Raw genomic sequence first — 22,734 nt, 5'->3', positions numbered from 1 at the left:
TTATTCAAAGATATTTGTGAAGTGCTTTCTATGTTTCAGGCTGGAAGTATGTCGAGATACAAAACAGAAACAGTCCTTCTGCTTACAGCACTCACAGTATAGCAAGAAATTGAGGCATTGAACAAATAGTCACAAATCCAAAGGCAATAGACAGGGAACATATGATGGGGGGAGAACGGGTGTCAAGACAAGTTTCCCTGAATAACAGTGACTTTTATATGGAGACGTGAAAGGTGAGCACCACTTCTCCAGTGTGTCTAGGGGAGAGGGAAGTGAATGCATCCCTTTCAGAAGGAACAGCATATGCAAAGCCCTCAAGATGCAAGAGAATATGATGCATTCCAGGAAATTAAGAGAAAACAATGGGAAGAGATGGGCAGAAGACTGGAGCAGTGGGCACGGGGCAGCCTGAGCTAAGAACTTTGGACTTTCCCCTAAAAGCAACAAGAAACTGTTGAAGATTTTTACAAAGGGGGGGTGCTATGATTTTTATCTGAGAGGAACATTCTGGCTGCTCCTTGGCAAATTAATTGCAGGAAGGCAAACGAGGTTGTAGGGTACCAGTTAGGCAACCAGGGCAATATTTGATGCAAGAAATGATAATATATTGAAGCCAAGCACGGGAGTAGAAATGGAGCAAGAGCAGATTCAAGAACTACTGAAGGGCTTCCCTGGTGGCGCAGTGGTTGAGAATCCGCCTGCCAATGCAGGGGACACGGGTTCGAGCCCTGGTCCGGGAAGATCCCACATGCCTGGAAGCAACTAAGCCCGTGCACCATACCCGCTCGCCGCAACTAGAGAAAGCCCACACGCAGCCAAAAATAAATAAAATAAATAAATTAAAAAAAAAAAAAAGAGACAGGGAGGTATCAAAAATAACTCTGAGGCTTCTGGTTTGAATGACTGCTTTGAATGGTATTCCATTCAGTGAGACAAGGAGCCCTGGGAGCAGGGTGTAGATCCCAAGTGCAGTGTTGGACACACTGAGCTTTAGGCACCTGTGGTATGGGTTGGCCAAAAAGTTCGTTCGGGTTTTCCCATAAGATGCTATGGAAAAGCCCGAACGAACTTTTTGGCCAACCCAATATACAATGGAATTTAGTTGGTCTTAAAAAGGAAGGAGGGCTTCCCTGGTGGTGCAGTGGTTGAGAATCTGCCTGCGAATGCAGGGGACACGGGTTCGAGCCCTGGTCTGGGAAGATCCCACATGCCGCGGAGCAACTAAGCCCGTGAGCCACAATTACTGAGCCTGCGCATCTGGAGCTTGTGCTCCGCAACAAGAGAGGCCACGATAGTGAGAGGCCCGCGCACCGCGATGAAGAGTGGCCCCCACTTGCCGCAACTAGAGAAAGTCCTCGCACAGAAACGAAGACCCAACGCAGCAAAAAATGAAAATAAATAAATAAATAAATATATTTAAAAAAAAAAAATTTAAAAAAAAAAAAAAAGGAAGGAAATTCTGACACATGCTAAACACAGATGAACCTTGAGGACATTATACTAAGTGAACTAAGCCAGTCACAAAAAGACAAATACTGTATGATTCTACTTATATGAGGTATCTAGAGGAGTCAAACTCCTAGAAACAGAAAGATGGTGGTTGCCAGGGGCTGAGAGTTGGGGAAAGCGGGGAGTTGTTTTTTAATGGGTATAGAGTTTCAGTTTTGCAAGATGAAAACGTTCCGGAGATAGGTTTCACAACGATGTGAACATATTTAATCCTACTGAACTGTACACTTAAAATAGTTAAGATGGTAAGTTCTGTGTTATGTGTATTTTACCACAATTTTAAAAATTTTAAGTAAAACTAAAAACTAAGTGTCACACAATATACTAATTCATCCATGTATTAGGGTAAATCCAAGTCATCTATACCGAGATCATACACAAAGAATATTTATCACCTGTGGGTTTTGTTAGATTTTATGAGAACCTAGCAGTAAAATATCGCATGTCAGCAAATATATCGACAGTTGCAGAAGGCTAGTAATAAGAATCACTCATAAATATGAACCCTATAGTCTGGTGAAAAGTCTGATAAACCCAGGTGTTTTTTTAAAAAAATTGTGAAGGGGGAATTCCCTGGCGGTCCAGTGGTTAGGACTCTGCGCTTCCACTGCAGGGGGCATGGGTTCAATCCCTGGTCGGGGCATTAAGATCCCTGCAAGCCTCGTGGCACAGTCAAAAAAAAAAAAAAATTGTAAAGGTACATTATCAGTCACCTATTTTTCTTCTTTTTCCAATGTTATCTAAGTTCTGAAGCACTCCTCAAGAAGGAAACCTAGAAAGACAAGCTCTCTACAAAAATTCTTGTAACTTTTGGTTCTTATTTCTAATTTTTAAATCCCACTAAGGGGGCAGGAAAGAGATGCCCAACTTCTGAAATACAACTGGAGTCTTCAAACAAGCATTTCATACGCCCTCATCCCATCCTCAAGGCTAAAGCCCCTCCATTGCGAGACTGTTACCTTGCGAATAAAGTTGACATGGCATTCGCCATCCTGCACACGCGGAGGGCAGTTGGGGGGCACACTGTAGTGAGTGTGAACTTTACTCCTCTGGTCCGCATATATCACTGGTGACTGGAAATGCACCTCAATGATGTTTACTGCTTGGACCACATGTGTAATATCAAAGCTCTAAATTAAAGGGAAAGAACAAATGTGAAAGTAGCCTCCTGTGTAAAATTTTAGATATAGGCAGAATGTATGAAAGATGCATAAAATAATTGAAATCTTTAGGTTCAGCCTTTTTGCAGGAGAAAGCACTTCTCCAAAATAGTATAACTTAGTTGCCTACTTTTAGTTATAACTGATCACATTCTCCTACCCAAACGTAGATTTCTAGGTTTTCTCCTGCTATTTTTACTGACAGATGATGGTCCTAGGCAAACAGAGCAAGCAGAGACTATCTTTAGTCCTGGAATGTCTGCTCTGGCTATTTACACATGGCTTTGAATTGCCAAGGATTTCCTAGACACTTCATGATAACCTGACCCTCTGCTATCCATAGCATGTATTTGTAAGTCATAAGTTATTTTTGTTTTGAAAAGTCTACCCTTGAAAGGGAAGGGAGATCAGGGTACAATCTCTTAAGGTAACTGTTCCAGAAAGGAAGGAACATTTTCTTTTAAAATGGTTTGTCAACTGTCATTTCCCACGAAACTCTGGATTACCAAATAACAGAGAAGGGAACAGCATTTGTCAAACATTGCCTATGTGCCAAAAACTAATACTGATCACTTTATATAATTAGCTCATTACATCCTCACGATAATTCCACAGGGTTTGAGTGTCTTCATCATTCTACAAATATGGCAACTGAGAGATAAAGTAACTTACCCAGTGCATCAAAGGACTTGTACTTGCCACTCAGGATAACAATGAACGCAAATACATACAAGTGGTTCTTTTTAACCTGCTGTCATCATGTACTTACATAGCTTCTGAACATGTTGTCTGTTTCGCCAACAGGAACGTTATTGAGCAGGACTGCTGTAACTGTATCGACGCCTTCAAAAACCAAATTTACTTTACTCCGTTTGCTAAAAAAAGATTTTTAAAACAAGATGTATAGAACATCAACTTAGATAATTAGCCTTTTTTTATTAGCTAAGAATGAAAGGAATAAGTATTTCACAGAAAATACACATTCTTAGAAGGGAGTTTGCAATGACATTTTCAGAAATATTGCTTTAATACATTTTTATGTTGAGTGATCCAGTTTAACTTTCTTCACAATATTTCAATCACCATAAAATCATGAGCATGACTTCTAATTTCCATGCATTGACTTGTTTCCTAGAACGTCACAAATTCTTATAAGAACCAAGTTAAATAATAGACATAAAACATTTTCACAAACTATTATATTTACTAACTCTAAGAGAACACATTAACCAACAAACAAGCATCTATGAGTAAACATTATGCGCCCAGCACTCTGCTAAGCCTTATGGGGAACTAAAACAGTCTCTGAATTTAAGGAATCTGCAATCTGGTTAGCACTGAAGCCTAAAACACAGGAAACAAAGAGAAAGCTTTCGATCTTTTCTACTTTGTGGTACAGTCTTGTTGGATAGACTACAAGTGCTATCAGAGTTTATGTCATAAGGAAAGACTTCAAGAAGGAGACAAGAGTTTAAAGAAGAACAAAATAAATAAAATGTATACCCATACAATAAAATAGCACTCAGCAATAAAAAGAAATGAAGTACTGGTGAATATGACAACATGGATGAACTTGAAAACATTATTATGCTAAGTGAAAGAAGCCAGTCACAAAGGACCACATATTGTATAATTCCATTTCTTTGAGATTTCCACAAGAAACAAATCCATAGAAATAAAAAATAAATTAGTGGTTGCCTAGGGCTGAGAGAGGGATGGGGGGATGGAGGTGCAGGAAGTGGTGCACGATTGGCAACAGTAAGCAGCATTTTCACAGACAAGCAGAGGAAATTAAACTTGATCTGCCAATCGAAAAGGAAGACACCGTCATTCTTAAGCAAGAATGTCATGGTAAAATCAAAATTTGGGAAAGATGAATCTAATGTTTCTGCATACAAAAGACTGGAGAATAAAAAAACAAAGTAAGAAATCTAATTAGGCAGCATAGACCTAATTCCAGGTACTCTCTAATAAAGGCCTAGGCAAAGGCGGAAACTTGGAAATGAGGAGGCAGGGGCTGAATCAAGAGAAATGATAGGCAAAAATTAACAGGACTCAGAAACAGACCGAATACAGGGAGATGAAGAAAAGATATGATGAGCCACAAACTCCTTGGGCACGGAAGATTGGGAAGATGGCATTACAGTAAGAGAAATAATGAGGTTGTTAGAATATAAAGCAAGCTTTCAGTGGGAAAGTCAATTGGTTAAATTTCGGATATGTTGAGTTCAAGGTGAAAAAGGACCCCCTATTAGAGATATTTTAAGTATTATCTGGAAATAAGAGCCTGGAACACAGTAACTCCATGATATTGAGCACTATTTTCTGGCTTTATTTCTTTTTTAAGAAGCTAGTAAATAATTACCCCAAAAAAGATCCTATTAAAGGGACAAAAGGGTTTTTTTTTTTTTAATTTAGCAATAATGGTGGTAGATACAATTGGGTTACATTCTGCTACGTAGAACATTACTGAAAACTATACCATGGTTTTCCTCATGGCCTCATGATATAATGTGAGGCCAGTGCCTTAGTTTCAGTGGCTGGTTAACACTACACCAAACAAAGGATGTATCTCTGATCCTACTTGACAATATTGTAAATATATACACTCTATGGATTACTGGGAGGGCAGGGAAAAGGAAAGGCAGATAAGAGAATTGACTAGGTCTAGGTGACTCCATTATAACCACTGGAAAAATGACTGAATAAGACATAATTTTGTGACTAATGATCAGTGCCACCACCCTCATACACAAATCAAAACATAAATCATATATTCACTTTTATAGTACAGGCTTCAGTCTGACAATGTTCTGATGTGCAACCTAAACAAACAAAAGATTATTGCAGACAGAAAAAGAACAAAAGTTCAAATAATAATAATAAATGAATAGATAGATATAGATATAAATGTAGATATACACACATAAGTACCTCATGTCAAAAGGGATTTTAAATTTCTTGATATAGGTCCAGTTATCCAAGGCGATCCATCTGTAGTTAAGGTTATTAAATCTGTAGTAAGGATCCTGTTGATAAAAATTATGGTAGGTGATTAAACATGCAAAAAAAATTAATTAAATAAACATGAAATAAACTATCAATGATAGCTATTTATTACCTAAAAATTAATGAACTCTTGGCCTAGGAGTGCAAGCATTTCATATGCCGGCACATCCCATCCTCAAGGCTAAAGCTCCATCTGTTAAGAGACCATTACCTTTCAAACAAAGTTGCCATGGCATGAGCATACTAAAAATACTAAATATATTTTTAAATGGAAAAAAAAAGCCCAACACAATCAAAATACCTGAAATGAAAGAGCTCTGAGATACAACTATTACATAGTTTCATTATGAAAGAACATGTGTGGAGATGAAGATTGGCTTCCCCTGTTAAAACCAAGCACAGAACCTGCAAGGTATCAGCAGAGGATGAACGGCAGCACTTCTTATGGTGCGCAGCCATCAGACACTCACCGCCCTCTGGTTCTCACTTTGCGTTTTGCTGCCACTATCCCAGCTGGCCTCAAGAGGAACACTTCTTCTCCTCTACTGCCCAAAGATCAGCAAAACTCCTACTCCTTGGATTTACTCAGCATTTACAAAGTTATTTTTCACTCAGCTTTACTAAGTGAACACGAAAAGGATCTCTGCAGAGAATATACAGGCAGCATGGATACCGTCAAACTTACAGACTTCAGGTTTCCTATATTAGCCTAGACCAGGTCAGCAAACTACAACCCATAGGCCTAATGCAGCTCACTGCCTGTTTTTGTATGGCCAGTGAGCTAAGAATGGACACGTGTCGATAAATAAAGTTTTACTGGAGCACAGCCAGGCCCATTCCTTTATAAATTATATACGGCAGCTTTCATGCTACAATAGCAGAGTTGAGTAGACATGACAGAGACCAAATGACCCATGCAGCCTAAAATAGTATCTGGCCCTCTGCCCTAGACAACTGGCCTGCTGGGTGTTCACAGATGCTCTCCCATCTCAATGTCCAGCCCCAAGTCTTCCCTGCCATAATCCTTACATCTTTCTTCTCCTACTCATTTTCTACCCTTTACCTCTCAGATGAGGGCTCCCAGGCAGGAGGTGGATCAGAAAATGGTAAGAGAAGCTTCTCAGTTCTTATGTCTGTGAACAACACCACGGCTACATAGAGGGACACAGCACAGGCTCAGAGGGCTTCTCCCTTCCAACTGGGACAGGTCCAAGGGTGATTGCCTCAGGAACTGCAACTCCAAGTTGAGAGGGAAAAGCCAACTTTGTCTCAGTTCCACAGAGGTAAGGGCTGGCCACTGGAAACAGCCAGCTGGGCACTTGCCCAGAGAACAAATCCGCAAGAGGCACTATAACATCACTGGGTGTGTATCAAAATGGAGAGAAAGGTATCAGCCAGAAACTGCTCCTGACTGGAAGAAATAATTTTGATGAGATACAAGGGGGGTGGGGGGACTTCCCTGGTGGTCCAGTGGTTGAGAATCCACCTGCCAATGCAGGGGACACGGGTTCGAGCCCTGGTCTGGGAGGATCCCACATGCCACGGAGCAACTAGGCCCGTGAGCCACAACTACTGAGCCTGCCCGTCTGGAGCCTGTGCTCCGCAACAAGAGAGGCCGCGATAGTGAGAGGCCCGCGCACCGCGATGAAGAGTGGCCCCCGCTTGCCGCAACTAGAGAAAGCCCTCGCACAGAAACGAAGACCGAACACAGCCAAAAATAAATAAATAAATAACCCATGAACTTTAAAAAAAAAAAAAAAAAAAGTTGCAGAGACTCAGATTACATTTATAATAACTACTGCAAATGCTAAGCAACCAACTTTGGTTCCAGAGTGGTCTGATCCCCTTTGCTCATATTAAAATTCTGAGTCCTATTTAAAGCAAATAGGACTACGTTCAGCATTACGTCTGATGACTAAGGACCCATGTAAGTGACTGAGTTCATAAGCAAACCCATGAACCCTAAAGACAGTAACAGTATCACTTGTTGACCATTTACTTTATATCAGCCTCCAAGATAGGCACTCATTCACTCTTACCTTCATAACAAAGATGTGCTGTAAATACCATTCTATAGAGGAAGAAACTAATGCTCCAAAAGGTGAAGTGTCTTTCCTGAGGTCCCATGATGAAGCAGAAGTACATCCAGGCATGAAACAAACTCAGTCCAACACCAAGGTCTACATTTTCTCAACTGTGCTTCAATGCCTCACGCCATATTGACCTACACTTTTATACCAGATGATCATTGCATCTTGTACCTACCATTTTTAGTAGTGTATGTGTATATTTACAATATATTTTCTTCTATTTTTAAGTGTATATTTTGAGTAAGAAAAACTTTATAATGGAGTCTATGCAGTTATTAAAAATTTTTCTAGATCTATATTTATAGACATTTATAGATACAGAGAGATGTTCTATAGATACAGAGAGATGTTCATCATATATTTTAAATGAAGAAGTAGCTTACAAAACCATCTCAGGGCCTGACTTCATCTTTATATTATTATATTTGTTTGTATATACTTAGAAAAGTCTGGAAAGATATACATGAAAATTTTTACCTCTGCTTAATAGTATGCTTTTTATTAGCTTTTTCCTTCTTTATGTTTTATATTTCTCTGCATCAATATTTGTACAGTAAGTATTAAACATTTATTATTCTTTTTAAAAGAATTTTAAAAGAGAATAAGAAAATTCAGTATGTAAGAATTTTGTGCATGATAAAAATAATGTTTTGTATCAGTGGACAACAGAGAAATTGTTCAAATCATGTGATATAAAAAACTGCTTAACCATTTGAAAAAACTCAAATGGATCAAAATTTTAAATACAAAAGAGGAATTATAAAAATACTAAAAGGAGGAAATATAGGTAAATATTTATTTAATTGGGAGAGAGGAAATTACTTCCAAAGCATAATACCAAAGACAGAAACAACCATAAAAGAAAAAAAGCTTATAAGATTTCAACATATAAAACTTTAAAACATGTCTATGACAAAATATATCATTAATAAATGGGAAATTTTTGAAAATATATAACAACAGGTCTAACAAATCTATATTTTAAAAGATGAATAGTCAATAGAAAAATAGATAAAAAACAGGAATAAGTAAGCCCAAATCACCAGTAAGCATGAAATAAACCTATAAAAGGTGTTTAACCTCAGTAGAAAGTAAATTGTTTCTATTTTTGTTTTTTAAAATAATATCCAAATCTAGCACTTAAAACAAGTACTCCAATAAAGTCATGATGGGAGCGTAAAACCGGTACAATTTTTATGGAGAACAACTTAGAAGTACATAGCAAAAGACTAAAAAAATGCATACTCTTTTGAATCAACAATTCCACTTTTAAAAATTTGTCTAAGAAAATAAGGATGTACACTAACTAAAATGTAACTAAAAATATCTTCCCATCATTGCAGAATAAAATCCAAAAGTTATTCCCAATGGCCTACAAGCCCTGCATGATCTGCCCTAGATGGCTACTTTGAAATCATCCACCTGCCCCCCAGGTCACAGGGCTACAGCCACCTGGCCTGCTTACTATTCCCAGAACTCATCAAGCATGTTCCTGCCTCAAGGGCTCTCCCCTCCCCACTGCCATCTTTTCTTCCTTTTTGCTGGGAATTCATTTCCGCTTAAAACTGAACTCATCAAAAGATCTTTATCAAAATGGCTATCTTTAACCACCTTTTCTAAAATAGAATCTTTCCCAACAAGCCTTCACTCTCTCTTCCTTTAACGTGCTTTATTTTTCTTCAGTGTACCCGCTGTCATTGTATTATCTATTAATCTGTTTATTGTCTATCTCCTCCACTAGAATGTCTATTGGGACAAAGACTTTGTTTTCTTCACCACTTGATTCCAAGCACCTAGAATAATGCCTGCCACATTGGAGGTACTGAATAAATATTTATGAGATAATTAGGTGAATGACTTCAGCAAGATATGTTTCAAGTTCTCATGTAAACACTGTATTTGGACCAGTGTCTGCTCTAAACTATAGAATATTTCCTAGGTCAACACCAAAAAGGGATGTTATAATAAAGCGGGTAGAATAACAACATCATATTACTCAATAATGATACTTGATGTTGATGATTATTGTCAACAGGCCTGGAGTTCCGCAATCCCCAAAAGCTCCCCATCTCTCATCCCACTACCATTTAAGACCTACATCTACCTTTACTGAAACTTAAAGTTTTCCTAAGAATTTATTAACAGATTTAACAGACACTGTAAATTGTTCCCATGAGGAAGAGTCAGTTATTTCATTCTGTGAGCACATCATTCACATTAACGAGCAACCAAACATTGTTTCTTGATAGGTAGCCCTGTAACATGAAAGAGTAACCTGATTTACTACAGCCACTAATGATTTCCCATTGCCTTAATTTAATCAGGAAAATGAGGCAAGGAGAAACCCTGCAAAAGAAACACAGGCATTTTCAAAGCATGGGTAAGTGAAGCCTTGGGGTACCAAGGTCACCTGTGGTCCATGTCATAAGTAGTTTGTTAACTAAAAAGAGTTCAAATACTTAAGTTTGAGAATTCTTTACTTAAAAAATAAACAGGACCATGGTCAGTGTCATTTACATTTGCTTCCTTTCTGATACACATTCTTGAAAAAAAGCTAATGGTACCAGATCAGAAATTTTGCATAACCCTAGTTGACTGTCCTGTCATTTAAGTAAGCTTTGAATTATATTCCTGACAGTCAACTCCAGCGCTTTAAAAACACATGATTTGTCAATGTGTCACACAGGGTAAGTGTCACACAGTACAGAAGGCTATGAAGTCAGGCCAGGCTGGGTTATAACTCCATTTCTGCCACTCTTAGTTGCTGTGTGATCTTGGGAAAATTCTCTAACTTCTCTGGGCTCCATAATTCATATCATCCATAAAACGAAGATAAGAAGACTTACTCTTTAGAGTTGTTATGCAGATTGGGACAATGCATGCAAACCACGTATCAAGTACATCTTGTCCCAAGCAAAGCCATTAAAGATGTGCAGCAGATGGAACGAAAAAACAGTGGGAGGTGGCAGTCTGTTTGCAAACCTCTAACCACAGGCAGCCAAACAGGAAAACGTCCTCCACCAGAAGTCTAGAAATTGAAGCATCTATTGGGACACACACATCACATCACATCACACGCCCTGAGAGGAAACAGCATCTTTCTTCATATCCCAATCAGCCTTAAAAATTATTTAGCCTTTACACTAGCACTGACAATCCTAACCTTACACTTGCAGGTCTCATTCTCCTCAGCTTATGTGATGCTGCATCAATTCCAAATCTGACTCCCTGGTGCCTAAAAGCGAAAATGAAAAACTGAGGCATTAATGAATACAGTTAACCCTTACTTGGCGAAAGACTATTGCCCTATTCAGTGTTCGGGTAGTTGAAACAATAATCCCCCGCTTTAGGCTTTGTCAGTGACAACACGTCCTTTCTAATCTACGCTTCACTGGAGAACTATGGCAATAACACCCCCAGTAGAACTGTCTGGACCTCCGCTTTCCTGAGCTGCTGCTGTCCCAGCGTGGGCGTGGGTCAGCCTCCATCTAGCCCGGACCCCAGCGGTGATCTTCGCCAAGAGTAGATACATTGCCTCGGCGTCCCCATCCCCACCCCCTCACCCCCCCAGACCACAAGACGCAAAGGGGAAGTTAGTGCCAAACCGAGGAGAACAGCCCCGGGCTCGGGGACTGCCAGGCCGTTCCTGGGCCCCTCTCACCACGAGGGGGACGCGGGCGCAGGCTCCCGGCGGGGAGGCCGCACACAGTACCTGGATGAGCCTCTGGTGGAACAAGGCGCTGTGCACGCAACCGGGAACCTCCGCGGGCAACTCCAGCGAGCCGTTCCCGCTGCGGATCCTCCAGCTTCCCCGCAAGCTGACGCTGACCACCATGGCAGCGGAGCCCGCACCGCACAACGCAAGCAGCAGGAGCAGGCGGAGGAGCATGCCGGTGGCCGGTACCTCACCCACCCACGGGGCAAAAAGCCACGCGCTTCGGTGGGCCGCGGAAGTCACCCTCTGTTCGGGAGGAGCCCGGGCTCTAGCTCTCCCCGCCCCGGGGCCCGCCCCCAGCTCCCGGCCGCGCCCCCGGCTCTCGGCCACGCCCCCAGGTCAGCTGAGCTGAAAGGACCTCAGCTGCTCCCCAGGCTCCGCAGGCTACCTGGGAGCGCGGATATCGTGCCGACTGTGCGAAGCCCGGCGTCGCGAGTGCCGGAGCCGCCACCTCGTGCATGGCTCCGGGCTCGGACCGCTGCGGTCTGGGTCCTCCTCGGCTCTTATTCCAGCTGCTCCGGCGTCTGAACGGGAGGCGAGAACCATGCACGCTAATTGGGACACACCAATCTCTGGACGCAAAGTAGCGCACAGCCTCGGGGAGCTCAGGGACAGACAGTAGTGTGCGGAGACTACAGCAAGAGAGGCTCCTCACTGCTTCAGAGAACCGAAAACCAAGATACCCCATCACTTCAGTTCCCCCCAGTTTCCCCGGACTGTCATCAGCGCTGCAGGTGTCTGCCCGGCGCGGGTAACGCCCACCTCCTGCAGCTCTGCAGGTTTGTCTCAGAACAGTCTGCCCTTCGAACAATAAATAAGTACTAAAGTACCTAATTCGTACGGTTGTTGTGAGAGCTGAGAAAATCCGTGTACAGCGTGCAACATAAGGCCCGGCCCAGAGAAAACACAGCACGCTGGCCTGATGTTAGTGGACTACAACATTCTGTTTTATAAAGCTCTACAGAGGCGGTGCCTGAGGTTCCGGAAGCCTGCATTAATGCACAGGCAAATTTAAAATCCTCTGCCGCTCACTAGCTGTGGGACCTGGGCAAGCCACAAACTCTCTAATGCCCCCGTTCCCAGAACTCAAAAATGGAGACAGTACTCCTTTTTTGGGTTGTGATAAGCATAAAATGAGTTAACATACTTGGCTGTTCGTAACAATGCCTAGGTACCCAAGAAATACCACAGGTTTATTTCAAGTCTCATAGTGGCGCAGTCTACTTGAGTCCCATTTTTGCAATAGGATGTAACTGCGATCTAGGAAGTTAAGAGGGAATTTCGCATTGCATAAAATAGACTAACGTATGACTGTGTTGATGTTATCTGATTTATTTCTGTATTTAAGCAGAAGTCTTTGAAGAGAAGTTCTCCCCTCATTAAATCCGAGCTTTGTTTTGCCTTATAATGGCCCTGGAATTGCCTGAATCTGTAGACACTGGACAATATTTTATTTTTTCAGAGTCAGCATTTTTCACAAGCCTAGCATCTTGGCTTTAGGGACATTTGGATTATTCAGCCCAAGCCTCTGGCTTTAAAGCTGAGGAAACAGGGTCCAAAGAAGTCAGGTGACTTGCCTGTCAGACAGTGGCAGACAGGACCCAAACTCTCCTTTCCTGGCCCATAGACTCCTTGCAGTAGAGCCCATTGATATTAAGGGGGAAAGGCTCTGGCTGGTTCAAAGGTTTCCTCACTCCAGGAGCATTTTACTTTTGATAGGAACGGAGCTCTCAATTCAAATTATATTCCCTGATTCATGGCATTAAACTAGTCTGTTCAAAACTGATAACAAGACTTACAGCAGCAAGAGTGGCAAAGAGTTTTTGTTTGTTTGTTTGTTTTTTCATAAATCCCAGAGATCCCATTAAGCCACGTCAAAGGAAAATTCATCCCTGTGAATATGTTTGGATATACTCTGTTGTTCTATTAAGAAATACTTTAGGGAATCTATTTTTTTAAAAAAACAGGAATAGAGACTTATCATTCCTCCTTTCATTCCAAGACACAAGTATGACCTCATTTGGATTACTTCACTTTGAAAACATACATTGGTCCAAACCCATAGAATGTACAACACCATGAGTGAACTGTAATGTAAGCTACAGACTTTGGGTGATAATGATGGTAGGTTCATCGATGATAACAAATGTACCATTCTAGTGGGGGGATGTTGATAATGGGGGAGTCTGTGCCTGTGTTGAGGCAGGGAGTGTATGGGACGTCTGTATTTTCTATTCAGTTTTGCTGTTAATCTAAAGTTGCTCCAAAAAATAAAAATAAAGTGTATATATATATATATACACATACATATATATATATATATATGTGTGTGTGTGTGTGTGTGTGTGTGTGTGTGTGTGTGTGTATATTCATGGGTCAAAGAAATAAAAGACTTCCAGTTACTGTTTTGTCATGTCAGGAGCTTGGAAGTCATCACTCCATCCTAAAAACAAGTAAAAAGCTGAACAAACTGAAAATCAACAGCTTTTGTTAGATCTGTCAGAGAATTCAGGTGAAAGGGCAAACTGCTGCCCCCAAAATTGGAGAAAAAGACAGGTGGATACAGAGAATCACTACTTAACCAAAGCAGAAACCCATGAGTAGAAAGCTCTGCAAAAACCAGTACTAGGGAAGGAAAATCTAAACTCTAATTTCTGGGACTTCCCTGGCGGCCCAGTGGTTAAGACTCTGCACTTCCACTGCAAGAGGCACGGGTTTGATCCCTGGTGGGGGACCGCATGCCACAAGGCCAAAAAAAAAACCACACAAAACAAAAACAAAAACAAACAAACAAAAAAAACCTCTAATTGTTGAGTGGCTGGAGGCTCAGTGTGGACAAATTTGAGAGTTTAAAAACTCCACAGGGGACTTCCCTGGTGGTCCAGTGGTAAAGAATCCGCCTTGCAATGCAGAGGACTCGGGTTCCAACCCTGGTCAGGGAACTAAGATCCCACATGCCGCGGAGCAACTACTGAGCTCGTGCACCTCAACTAGAGAGAAGCCCGGGCGCCACAATGAAAAAGATCCCGCATGCCTCAACGAAGATGCCACGTGTCGCAACTAAGACCCGACGCAGCCAAAAATAAAAATAAATAAGTAATAAATAAATCTTAAAACAAACAAACAAACAAAAACTCCACGGGAATTCAGTCTTAGTGGGTCTCCCACAGTTTTGTGTTTTGTTTCCAGAAGATCTACCAGCTCTCACATTGAAGATTTGTGAGCAATTGCCTCATGCTTCCAGCAGAGGGACTGGGGTAAGGAACCATTTTGAAATACATGATAGCATTCTCAAGGACTACCCTCAAGAGAAACGATTTTATCAGAGCCTAACCTGGGAGAAGGGAAATTCCCCCTAGCCTTCTTGCCTTACCTAAGGGGCTGAAAAAAACGAGAAGCACTTATTAAATTCACAGCCCAGGACACAAGTTCACTAAAAGACTAAGGCCCAATCATAGGACTATAGAAAGCTTCCCTCTCCTCATACCTTCCCACTATATCACTAAAGGCCTCTTTGCCACTGTTCATTTCACTGCACACATCACGTGTGGCTTTCAACAAAAAATTACAAGGCAAAAAGAGACAGAGCAAGCCCTACAACCAGACTCAGATATAGCAGGGATGTTGGATTACCAGGACAAGAATTTAAAATATTAGGCCAGCATTGGTCTAATACCAACACCAGACAAAGACATTACAGTAAAAGAGAACTATAGACCAATATCTCTCATGAACATAAATGGAAAACCCCCTAACAAAACAGTAGCAAATTGAATCCAAAAATATATACTAAAAAAAAAAAAACATTTAATCAATTAATGTAATTCATCACAACAATAGGTTAAAAAATAAAAATCACATTATCATATCAATAGATACAGAAAAAACACTTGACAAAATCCAATACCCATTCATGATAAAAACTCCACACACTAGGAATAGAGGGGAACTTCCTCATCTTAGTAAAGAACACTCACAAAGAACTACACCTAACATTACACTAAATGGTGAGAAACTAGAAGTTTTTCTGCTAAGATCAGGAATAAGGCAAGGATGTCTCCTCTTGTCACTCCTTTTCAACATCGTATTGGAAGCCCTAACTAATGTAGTAAGAAAAGAAAAGGAAATAAATAGTATACAGTTTAGGAAGACATAAAACTATCTTTGTTTGCAGATGACATGATTGCCTATGTAGAAAATCAACAACAACAACAACAACAAAACACTGGAAATAATAAGCAATTTATAGCAAGGTTACAGGATACAAGGTTAGTATACAAAAGTCTATCATTTTCCTATATACCAGCAATGAACAATTAGAATTTGAAATTAAAAACATAATGCTATTTACATTAGCATCCCCCAAAATAAAATACTTAAGTATAAATATAACAAAAATGTTTAAAATCTACATGAGGAAAACTACAATACTCTGATGAAAGTAATCAAAGAAGAACTAAATAAATGGAGAGATGCTCCATGTTCATGGATAGAAAGACTCAGTATTGTCAAGATGTCAGTTCTTCCCAACTTGATCTATAGAGTCAATGCAATCCCAATCAAAATCCCAGCCAGTTATTTTGTGGATTTTGACAAACTGATTCTAAAGTTTATATGAGAGGCAAAAGATCCAGAATAACCAACACAATATTGAAGAAGAACAAAGTTGGAGGATTAATGCTACCCTATCAGGAACTAAGCTGAGCTGGAAGAGAGATCTGAGCTGTCAGGAGTCAGAGCAGCCAATTAAAGCAACAAGGAGCCAAACTGAATGTAACAGTGAAGGCTTCAACCACTTACAGTGATAGTATACGCAAGAGGCTAAAACTGGAGAAGATGTCAACTCTCCCCTGTTTCATTGCCCAATAAAATGGCACACCAGTCACGGGTCAGGTGGATCAGCACAGATGTCTGTGTCGTCTCACGTTGAGGGAGTCCTGAACAAAAGGCTCTGGCTGTTTTATGGGCCCTGGGGTAGGGGAGGAGAATGAGGAGGAAGGGCTAGGAGTGGAAAATTGCTGGGTACTGAGTTTGAGTAGGAATAAATGTATTCAGGGTTTCCCACTTCTCCTCTCCAATAAGGAGATCTCAGCGCAGTCACCTGAAGAAGACCTCTGCCCAAGGCCTCAGATAAAGAGAACAAGGAATGAAGTCACTGAAACTAGGAATGTAAATATGTGAAGAGCATGAACAGTCAGAGGGGCAATAATAGGTCCTTCACTGCAACTCCCTTTAGAGATTATAATACTTAGACTGTATACCAAGTCTGATTGGGGAGGACAGCTTTCCCTCGTGAAGCCTTTCAGGTAAAGTCTTTGTAATTGCCTATGGTCAGGCCTGAAAAACTACACTTATATCATATGACCCAACAGATCTAATAGTGCTGGAGATATCCATGGAGGGTATATGGAGCTTTGGGCAAGCTCTAATAGAAGACTCACAGTGTAGACCCTTATATTCTGGAGCAAGGCTATGTGCTTCACCATAGAGAACTGCTCTGTTGGAAAAATAGGTCCTACTGTACTACGACTGGGTCTTAGCAGAGACCAAACCTCTGACCATGGTACACCAAGTGACTATGCAGCCTGAACTGAGGATATGCAAATCAACCAAGCCATAAAGCTGGGCAGGGGCTGCAATGTTCCACAGTGTATAGAAAGTGATACATCCAGACTCAAACGGAAGTCCAAGAAAATTACATGAATTGGTAGTCTAGCCTTCCACGTCACTATCTCTTCTACACTGATGACCTCAAGGGGCGTTCCTCATGCCTGATTGACAGAGGCCTGATTCATACCTGGGCTGGTGCAATATGTATTGAAACTGGCCATAAAAGGACTGCTGCCACATTACAGCCCCACTTAGGAGTGGCCCTGAATGACATTGGTGAAGGGAAATGTTCCCAGTGCACAGACCTGTGAGATATATGTTTGTTTTTCACTTCATGTGAAAGGAGAGGTGGCTTGAGGCACAGTTATATATTGACACCTGGGCAGAGCCAAAAGTCTTATTTGGTTGATCAGGGCCTTAAAAGAAATAAAACTAGAAGATAGGTGACGTGGAGGTCTGGGTAGATAATATGCGGACGGACTGTAGGAGTGGGCACAACACATGCTGTTTCTTTGTAACTCACATTAATATTCACAAGAGAACATGTACAGAGGAAGCTCTTGACAGCCAAGTACACAGAAAGACAGTCCTATGAATTTTAGCTGGCCTCTCTATGCACCATTCCAGTACTTGACATTGGGCACATGAAGAGAGTGGCCATGGTAGCAGGGATGAAGGCTATGCATGGACCCAACATGGGCTTTCTCTCACCAAGTATATCTTCCTACCTCTGCTGATTGCCCAACCACCCAGCAGCAGAGACTGATGCTGAGCCCTAGATAAAGGTACCATTCCTTAGGAGGACCAGACAGCCACCTGTTGGCACATTGATTACATTGGACACCTTCCTCCTTGACTGGGGCATCAAATTGATATACTGAAATTAATAGATTCTGAATATGTTCTGCCTTCCCGGACTGCAGTGTCTCCACTAGCACCATCTGCGAGTTAATAGAATTCTTTATCTCTTAAAATGGTATCCCTACCACAGTGCCTTAGAAAACAGACCCACTTGATGTAAAAGGAGATGTGAAGATGGGCAGGTGGGCTCATGACCTTGAGAATCACTTACTTTACCAAGTACCCTATCACAGGAGCAGCCAACCTCCTCTCAAAAACAACAACAACAAAAAACAACAAAAAACAACACAACAAAAAAACCCAAACCAGTGGAATGGTCTGTGGAAAACTCAGCTTAAGGACAGCACCTTGCAGGGTTGGAGCACTTTCCCACGGGATGTGGTATATGCACTGAACTATGGTCAACATGTGGTGCTATATCTCCCCAAATTAGAATCCACAGGTATAAAAACCAGGATGTAAAAGCAGGAGTAGCCTCCCTCATCATCAGTCTCAGTGACTCACTAATGGAATTTGTTTCCTGTTCCTGAAACTGTTGATGCTGTTAGGTCAGAAGTCTTGGATCCAGAGTTGGGGAAGGTACAGGGTTCCACCCATTTGGAAGTTGTGACTAATACTGTGGAGTCACTCTGGGTTTCTTATTCTACTGGACAAGCAGGTAAAGAATGAGCTAATGTACTGACTGGGGTAATGAACTGATTACCAGATGAAGCTAGAGTTGCTACAACTCAGTGAAAAGCAGGGAGGATTATGTTTGGAACCTAGGAGAGGCATTGGAACATCTCTTACTACTTCCATGCCCAGTGTTAACTATCAATGGGAAATTACAGTAACCATAACCCAACAGAGACAAGACAAGCCACCATGGCAAGATCCTCAGTAGCCCCAGCACCCAGGCTTAAACCAATCACTCCCTTGGTGATTCTGGCTTCTATTATCACTTCTAATCTCAGATGAAGCACCATGCTGCAGAACATGGGATCAGGCTTCCCCAGCAACTGCCCAAAGGTGTTTTCCCCACTTCCTCTGTCTTAATTCCTTTTTCCTACACTCTCACTATTCTGGGACTGTACCTCACAAAAATAAATAAATAAATTAATTAATTAAATAAAAATTAGCAATTAAGCTTTGCCTCAGTCGCTGTTTGCTAGGGGACTCAGGCAAAGACAACACTTCCTCTCAATTTATATTCATTAGGCTACTCAATCATTCTAGGGCTGTCCAATAAAAATTAGACATCCAGAGCAGTTTGATAGAATTATGTAATACTCATATGTAATTCAAAAATATCTAGTAGTCACATTTTAAAAAGTAAAAAGAAACAGGTGAAATTAATTTTAATAATATATTTTATTTAAACCAATATATTCAAAATATTATTTTAACATGTATTCAATATAATTATTGAGATATTTTACACTCTTTTTTCATACTAAGACTTCAAAATCTATTGTAAATTTTATACTTACAGCACATCTCACTTTTGATCTGTATTCAATTTCATAAATTTTGCAGTGAAAAAAATTCACATACCCAATTTGTTCTGAAATATTGGGAGATAAGTCTCTGATATTTCTGAACATCTTGTGAGCAGAGGCACTGGATTCTTCTGTTCCAGATGATCTTTTAATAAAGGATGTTTGTATATCCATCAGCTTTGGAAGAACACCCATGTTCTAACCTGTGTAGTTAGGCAGAGAGAAAATTATTTCTTCTTCTGCCTTTTTGTTCTACTTAGGCCCTCAATGGATTGGATGATGCCGATTCACAGCAGGGAGGACGATCTGATTTACTTAGTCTACAGATTCAAATGCTGATCACTTTTGAAAAGACCCTCACCAAATCACCCAGAAATAATGTTTAACCAGTTCTCTGGGCATCCTGTGACCCAGTCAAGTTGACACATAAAATTAACCATCACAGTGCACAGTTCAGTGAGTTTTGGCAAACATATATACTTGTGTAATCACACACCCATTAAGATACAGAACATTTCATCCTAGAAAGTTCTCTTGTGCTTCTCTCCAAATTCCTCCCATTCCACGTAATCACTGTTCTGCTTTCTAGCACCATGGTTTAATTTTGTCTCTCGGATGTCATGCAAATAGAATCATACACTATGGTTGTTTTTTAACTTCTTTTGTTCAACACAGTGTTTTTCAAATTTATCCATGTCATTCATCCTTACTCTTGAAAGATATTTTCCGTGGTATAGAATTCTAGGGTAATAGCTATTTCTTCTCAGTGTATTGAAGTTAATATTCCACTGTCTTCTGTTTCCGTTGCTGTTGAGAAATCTTTCATTTTTGCTCTTCCATCAATCTACCTATTGACTTTTTTTTTTTTCTTTTCTTTTTGCAGGTAATCTACTTTATTTGCAGAGGAAATAACAGCTCTGTATGGACCCCTGGACTACAGGTGGACTGCACACATGCTGTTCAGGTGTGTAACCCTCCAGGCCACAAGAAGTTGTGTGCAGGCCATGCAGGAACTTTGGTTTCCATGTCAAGGGGGCTGCAAAAAGATTATCACCTGGCCAAGGCTGCAAGGTCACAGATGGATTGTGTTCCGGGCCTGTGGAAATTTACTAAATGTCTTCAAACCCACCCCAGCCAACCCCCAGCCCATACCAGGAACGGCTGGAGAGCCTCTTTTTTCCTGCAATATCCCTCCAGTGCCTTCTACTGAGAAAGCTTAATATTGTGTTCATTTTAAAGGGAAATCTTAAAGGAATTCAGTTGTTTATCACAGAGGATATATTTATTGAAATGTACATTTAGGGCCTAGAGGCAATAAATTGAACTCAAGCTCCAATTAGACATATGTTAGACTGATTCACATCTCACTCCATGTTTCTTAGACTCTTTACATCTCTTTGTGCTACATTCAGAATTTCTTCATAACTTCCACTGCTCTAATTCTTTATTCATCTATGTCTGTTGGGCTATTAAACCTGTCTTCTGAGTTTAAATTTCAGTTATTCTATCTTTTTTTAATTTCTGGAAGTACTGTTTTTGGTTAATTTTCAAATCTGTCATTTTTTATAGTCTCTTGCTCTTTATTCATATTTGAAACTTTTATTTCTGGCATAATGGTTAAGAGGTAAGACTCTGGAATTTCATTACCTGGATTTATATCCCAACCTCTGCCATTAACTGAGTAACCTTGGGTAAGTCGTTTATCGTCTTTGTTCCTCAGTTTCCTCATCAGTAAAGCAGAAATAGTCATGTAAGTATATAAGTTTGTTAATTAAGTATATGTTTGTTGATAATAATGTAAGTGTAAGTAATAAGTATATGTTTGTTATGAGAATTAAGAGTTAAGAATTAAGAATTCAGAACAGTTCTTGGCACCTAAAAATTATTACATAAGTGTCGGCTACTGCCTTCTGTGGCTGATTTTTTGGATAGGAAATTCATATAACATGAAATTAACCATTTAAAAATGTACCATTTACTGACATTCAGTGTGTTCACAATGTTGTGCAACCATCACCTCTATCTACTCCCAAGGTATTTTTATCACTCACAAGGGAGACCTCATACCCACTAAGCAGTCACTACTCATTCTTTCCTCCCCCCACCCAGTCCCTGGCACACATCAATCTGCCTTTTGTCTCTATAGATTTAACTATTCTGGATATTCATACCAATGGAAGCATACAATATTTTTCCTTTTACGTCTGGCTTCTTTCACTTAATATAACGTTTTCAAGATTCATCTACATTGTAGCATGTATCAGTACTACATTCCTTTTTATGGCTGAATAATATGCCATTGTATGGATCACATTTTTTTTATTCATTCATCCATTGTTTCCATCTTTAACTATTGTTGAGTAATGCTATGGACATTCATGTACAAATACGTGTTTGAACATGTTAATTCTTTTGTGTATATATCTAGGAATGGCATTGCTGGGTCATATGGTAATTCTGTGTTTAATTTTTTGAGGAGTTACCAAACTGCTTTCCATAGAAGCTGGATCTTCTTACATTCCTACCAGCAATGTACAATGGCTCCAGATTCTCCAAATCCTCACAAACACTTATTTTCCATTTTTTAAAATTATAGCTATCCTAGCGAGTGTGAAGTGGTATCTTATTTTGATTTGCATAGTAATGATGTTGAGCCTCTTTTTCACATTTGCTGGCCACTTGTATATCTTTGTTTTTGTTGGTTTTTTTTTTGAGAAACATCTATTCAAATCTTTTGCCCATTTTTAAATTGGGTTTCTTTTTTTGTTGTTGAGTTTTAAGGATTCCTTATATATTCTGGATATTAGACCCTTACCAGATATGTGATTTGCAAATACTTTCTGCTATCTTTAAGGTTGTCTTTTCACTTTGATAGTGTCCTTTGATACACAGAAGTTTACAATTTTGAGGAAGTCCAATTTATCTATTTTTTCTTTCATTGCTTGTGCTTTTGGTATCATTATCTAAGAATTTATTGCCAAATCCAAAGTCATGAAAATTTACTCCTCTTTTCTACGAAGAGTTTTATAGTTTTAGATCTTCCATTAAGGACTTTGATCCATTTTGAGTTGTTTTGTATATAACGTGAGGTAGCAGCCCAGATTCATCTTTTTTTTTGCATGTTAATATCCAGTTGTCTCAGCACCATTTGTTGAAGAGACTGTTCATTCCCCATTGAGTGGTCTTGGCACCCTGTTGGCCATAATATGTATATGAGCTTATTTCTGGACTCTCCATTATATTCCATTGGTCTATAAATTTATCTTTATGCTAGTACCATACTGGTTTGATGACTGTAGCTT

General features: G+C 40.2%; 1 protein-coding gene across 2 annotated transcripts in view; it reads right to left on the bottom strand.

The window, feature by feature from the left end:
• The window catches only part of MANBA (mannosidase beta), a 139,177-nt gene extending 127,457 nt beyond the window's left edge, over positions 1–11,720 (bottom strand). For both annotated transcript variants that reach the window (XR_009701048.1, XM_061191668.1), the window contains exons 1-4: positions 11,481–11,720; positions 5,604–5,698; positions 3,439–3,544; positions 2,469–2,639 (exon numbers count right to left, since the gene is read on the bottom strand). Coding sequence is in view for 1 of the 2 variants with exons in the window: in XM_061191668.1 (XP_061047651.1) it covers positions 2,469–2,639; positions 3,439–3,544; positions 5,604–5,698; positions 11,481–11,657 (549 nt within the window). In the remaining variant the exon portion in view is untranslated. The remainder of the gene's footprint in view (positions 1–2,468; positions 2,640–3,438; positions 3,545–5,603; positions 5,699–11,480) is intronic.
• Positions 11,721–22,734: the final 11,014 nt, after the last annotated feature.

The sequence above is a fragment of the Eubalaena glacialis genome, chromosome 5, assembly GCF_028564815.1.
Source record: "Eubalaena glacialis isolate mEubGla1 chromosome 5, mEubGla1.1.hap2.+ XY, whole genome shotgun sequence".
In the NCBI taxonomy this organism is placed as follows: domain Eukaryota; kingdom Metazoa; phylum Chordata; class Mammalia; order Artiodactyla; family Balaenidae; genus Eubalaena; species Eubalaena glacialis.
Note: the sequence above shows the minus strand (reverse complement) of the source record. Positions and strands in the feature narration are given on the sequence as shown.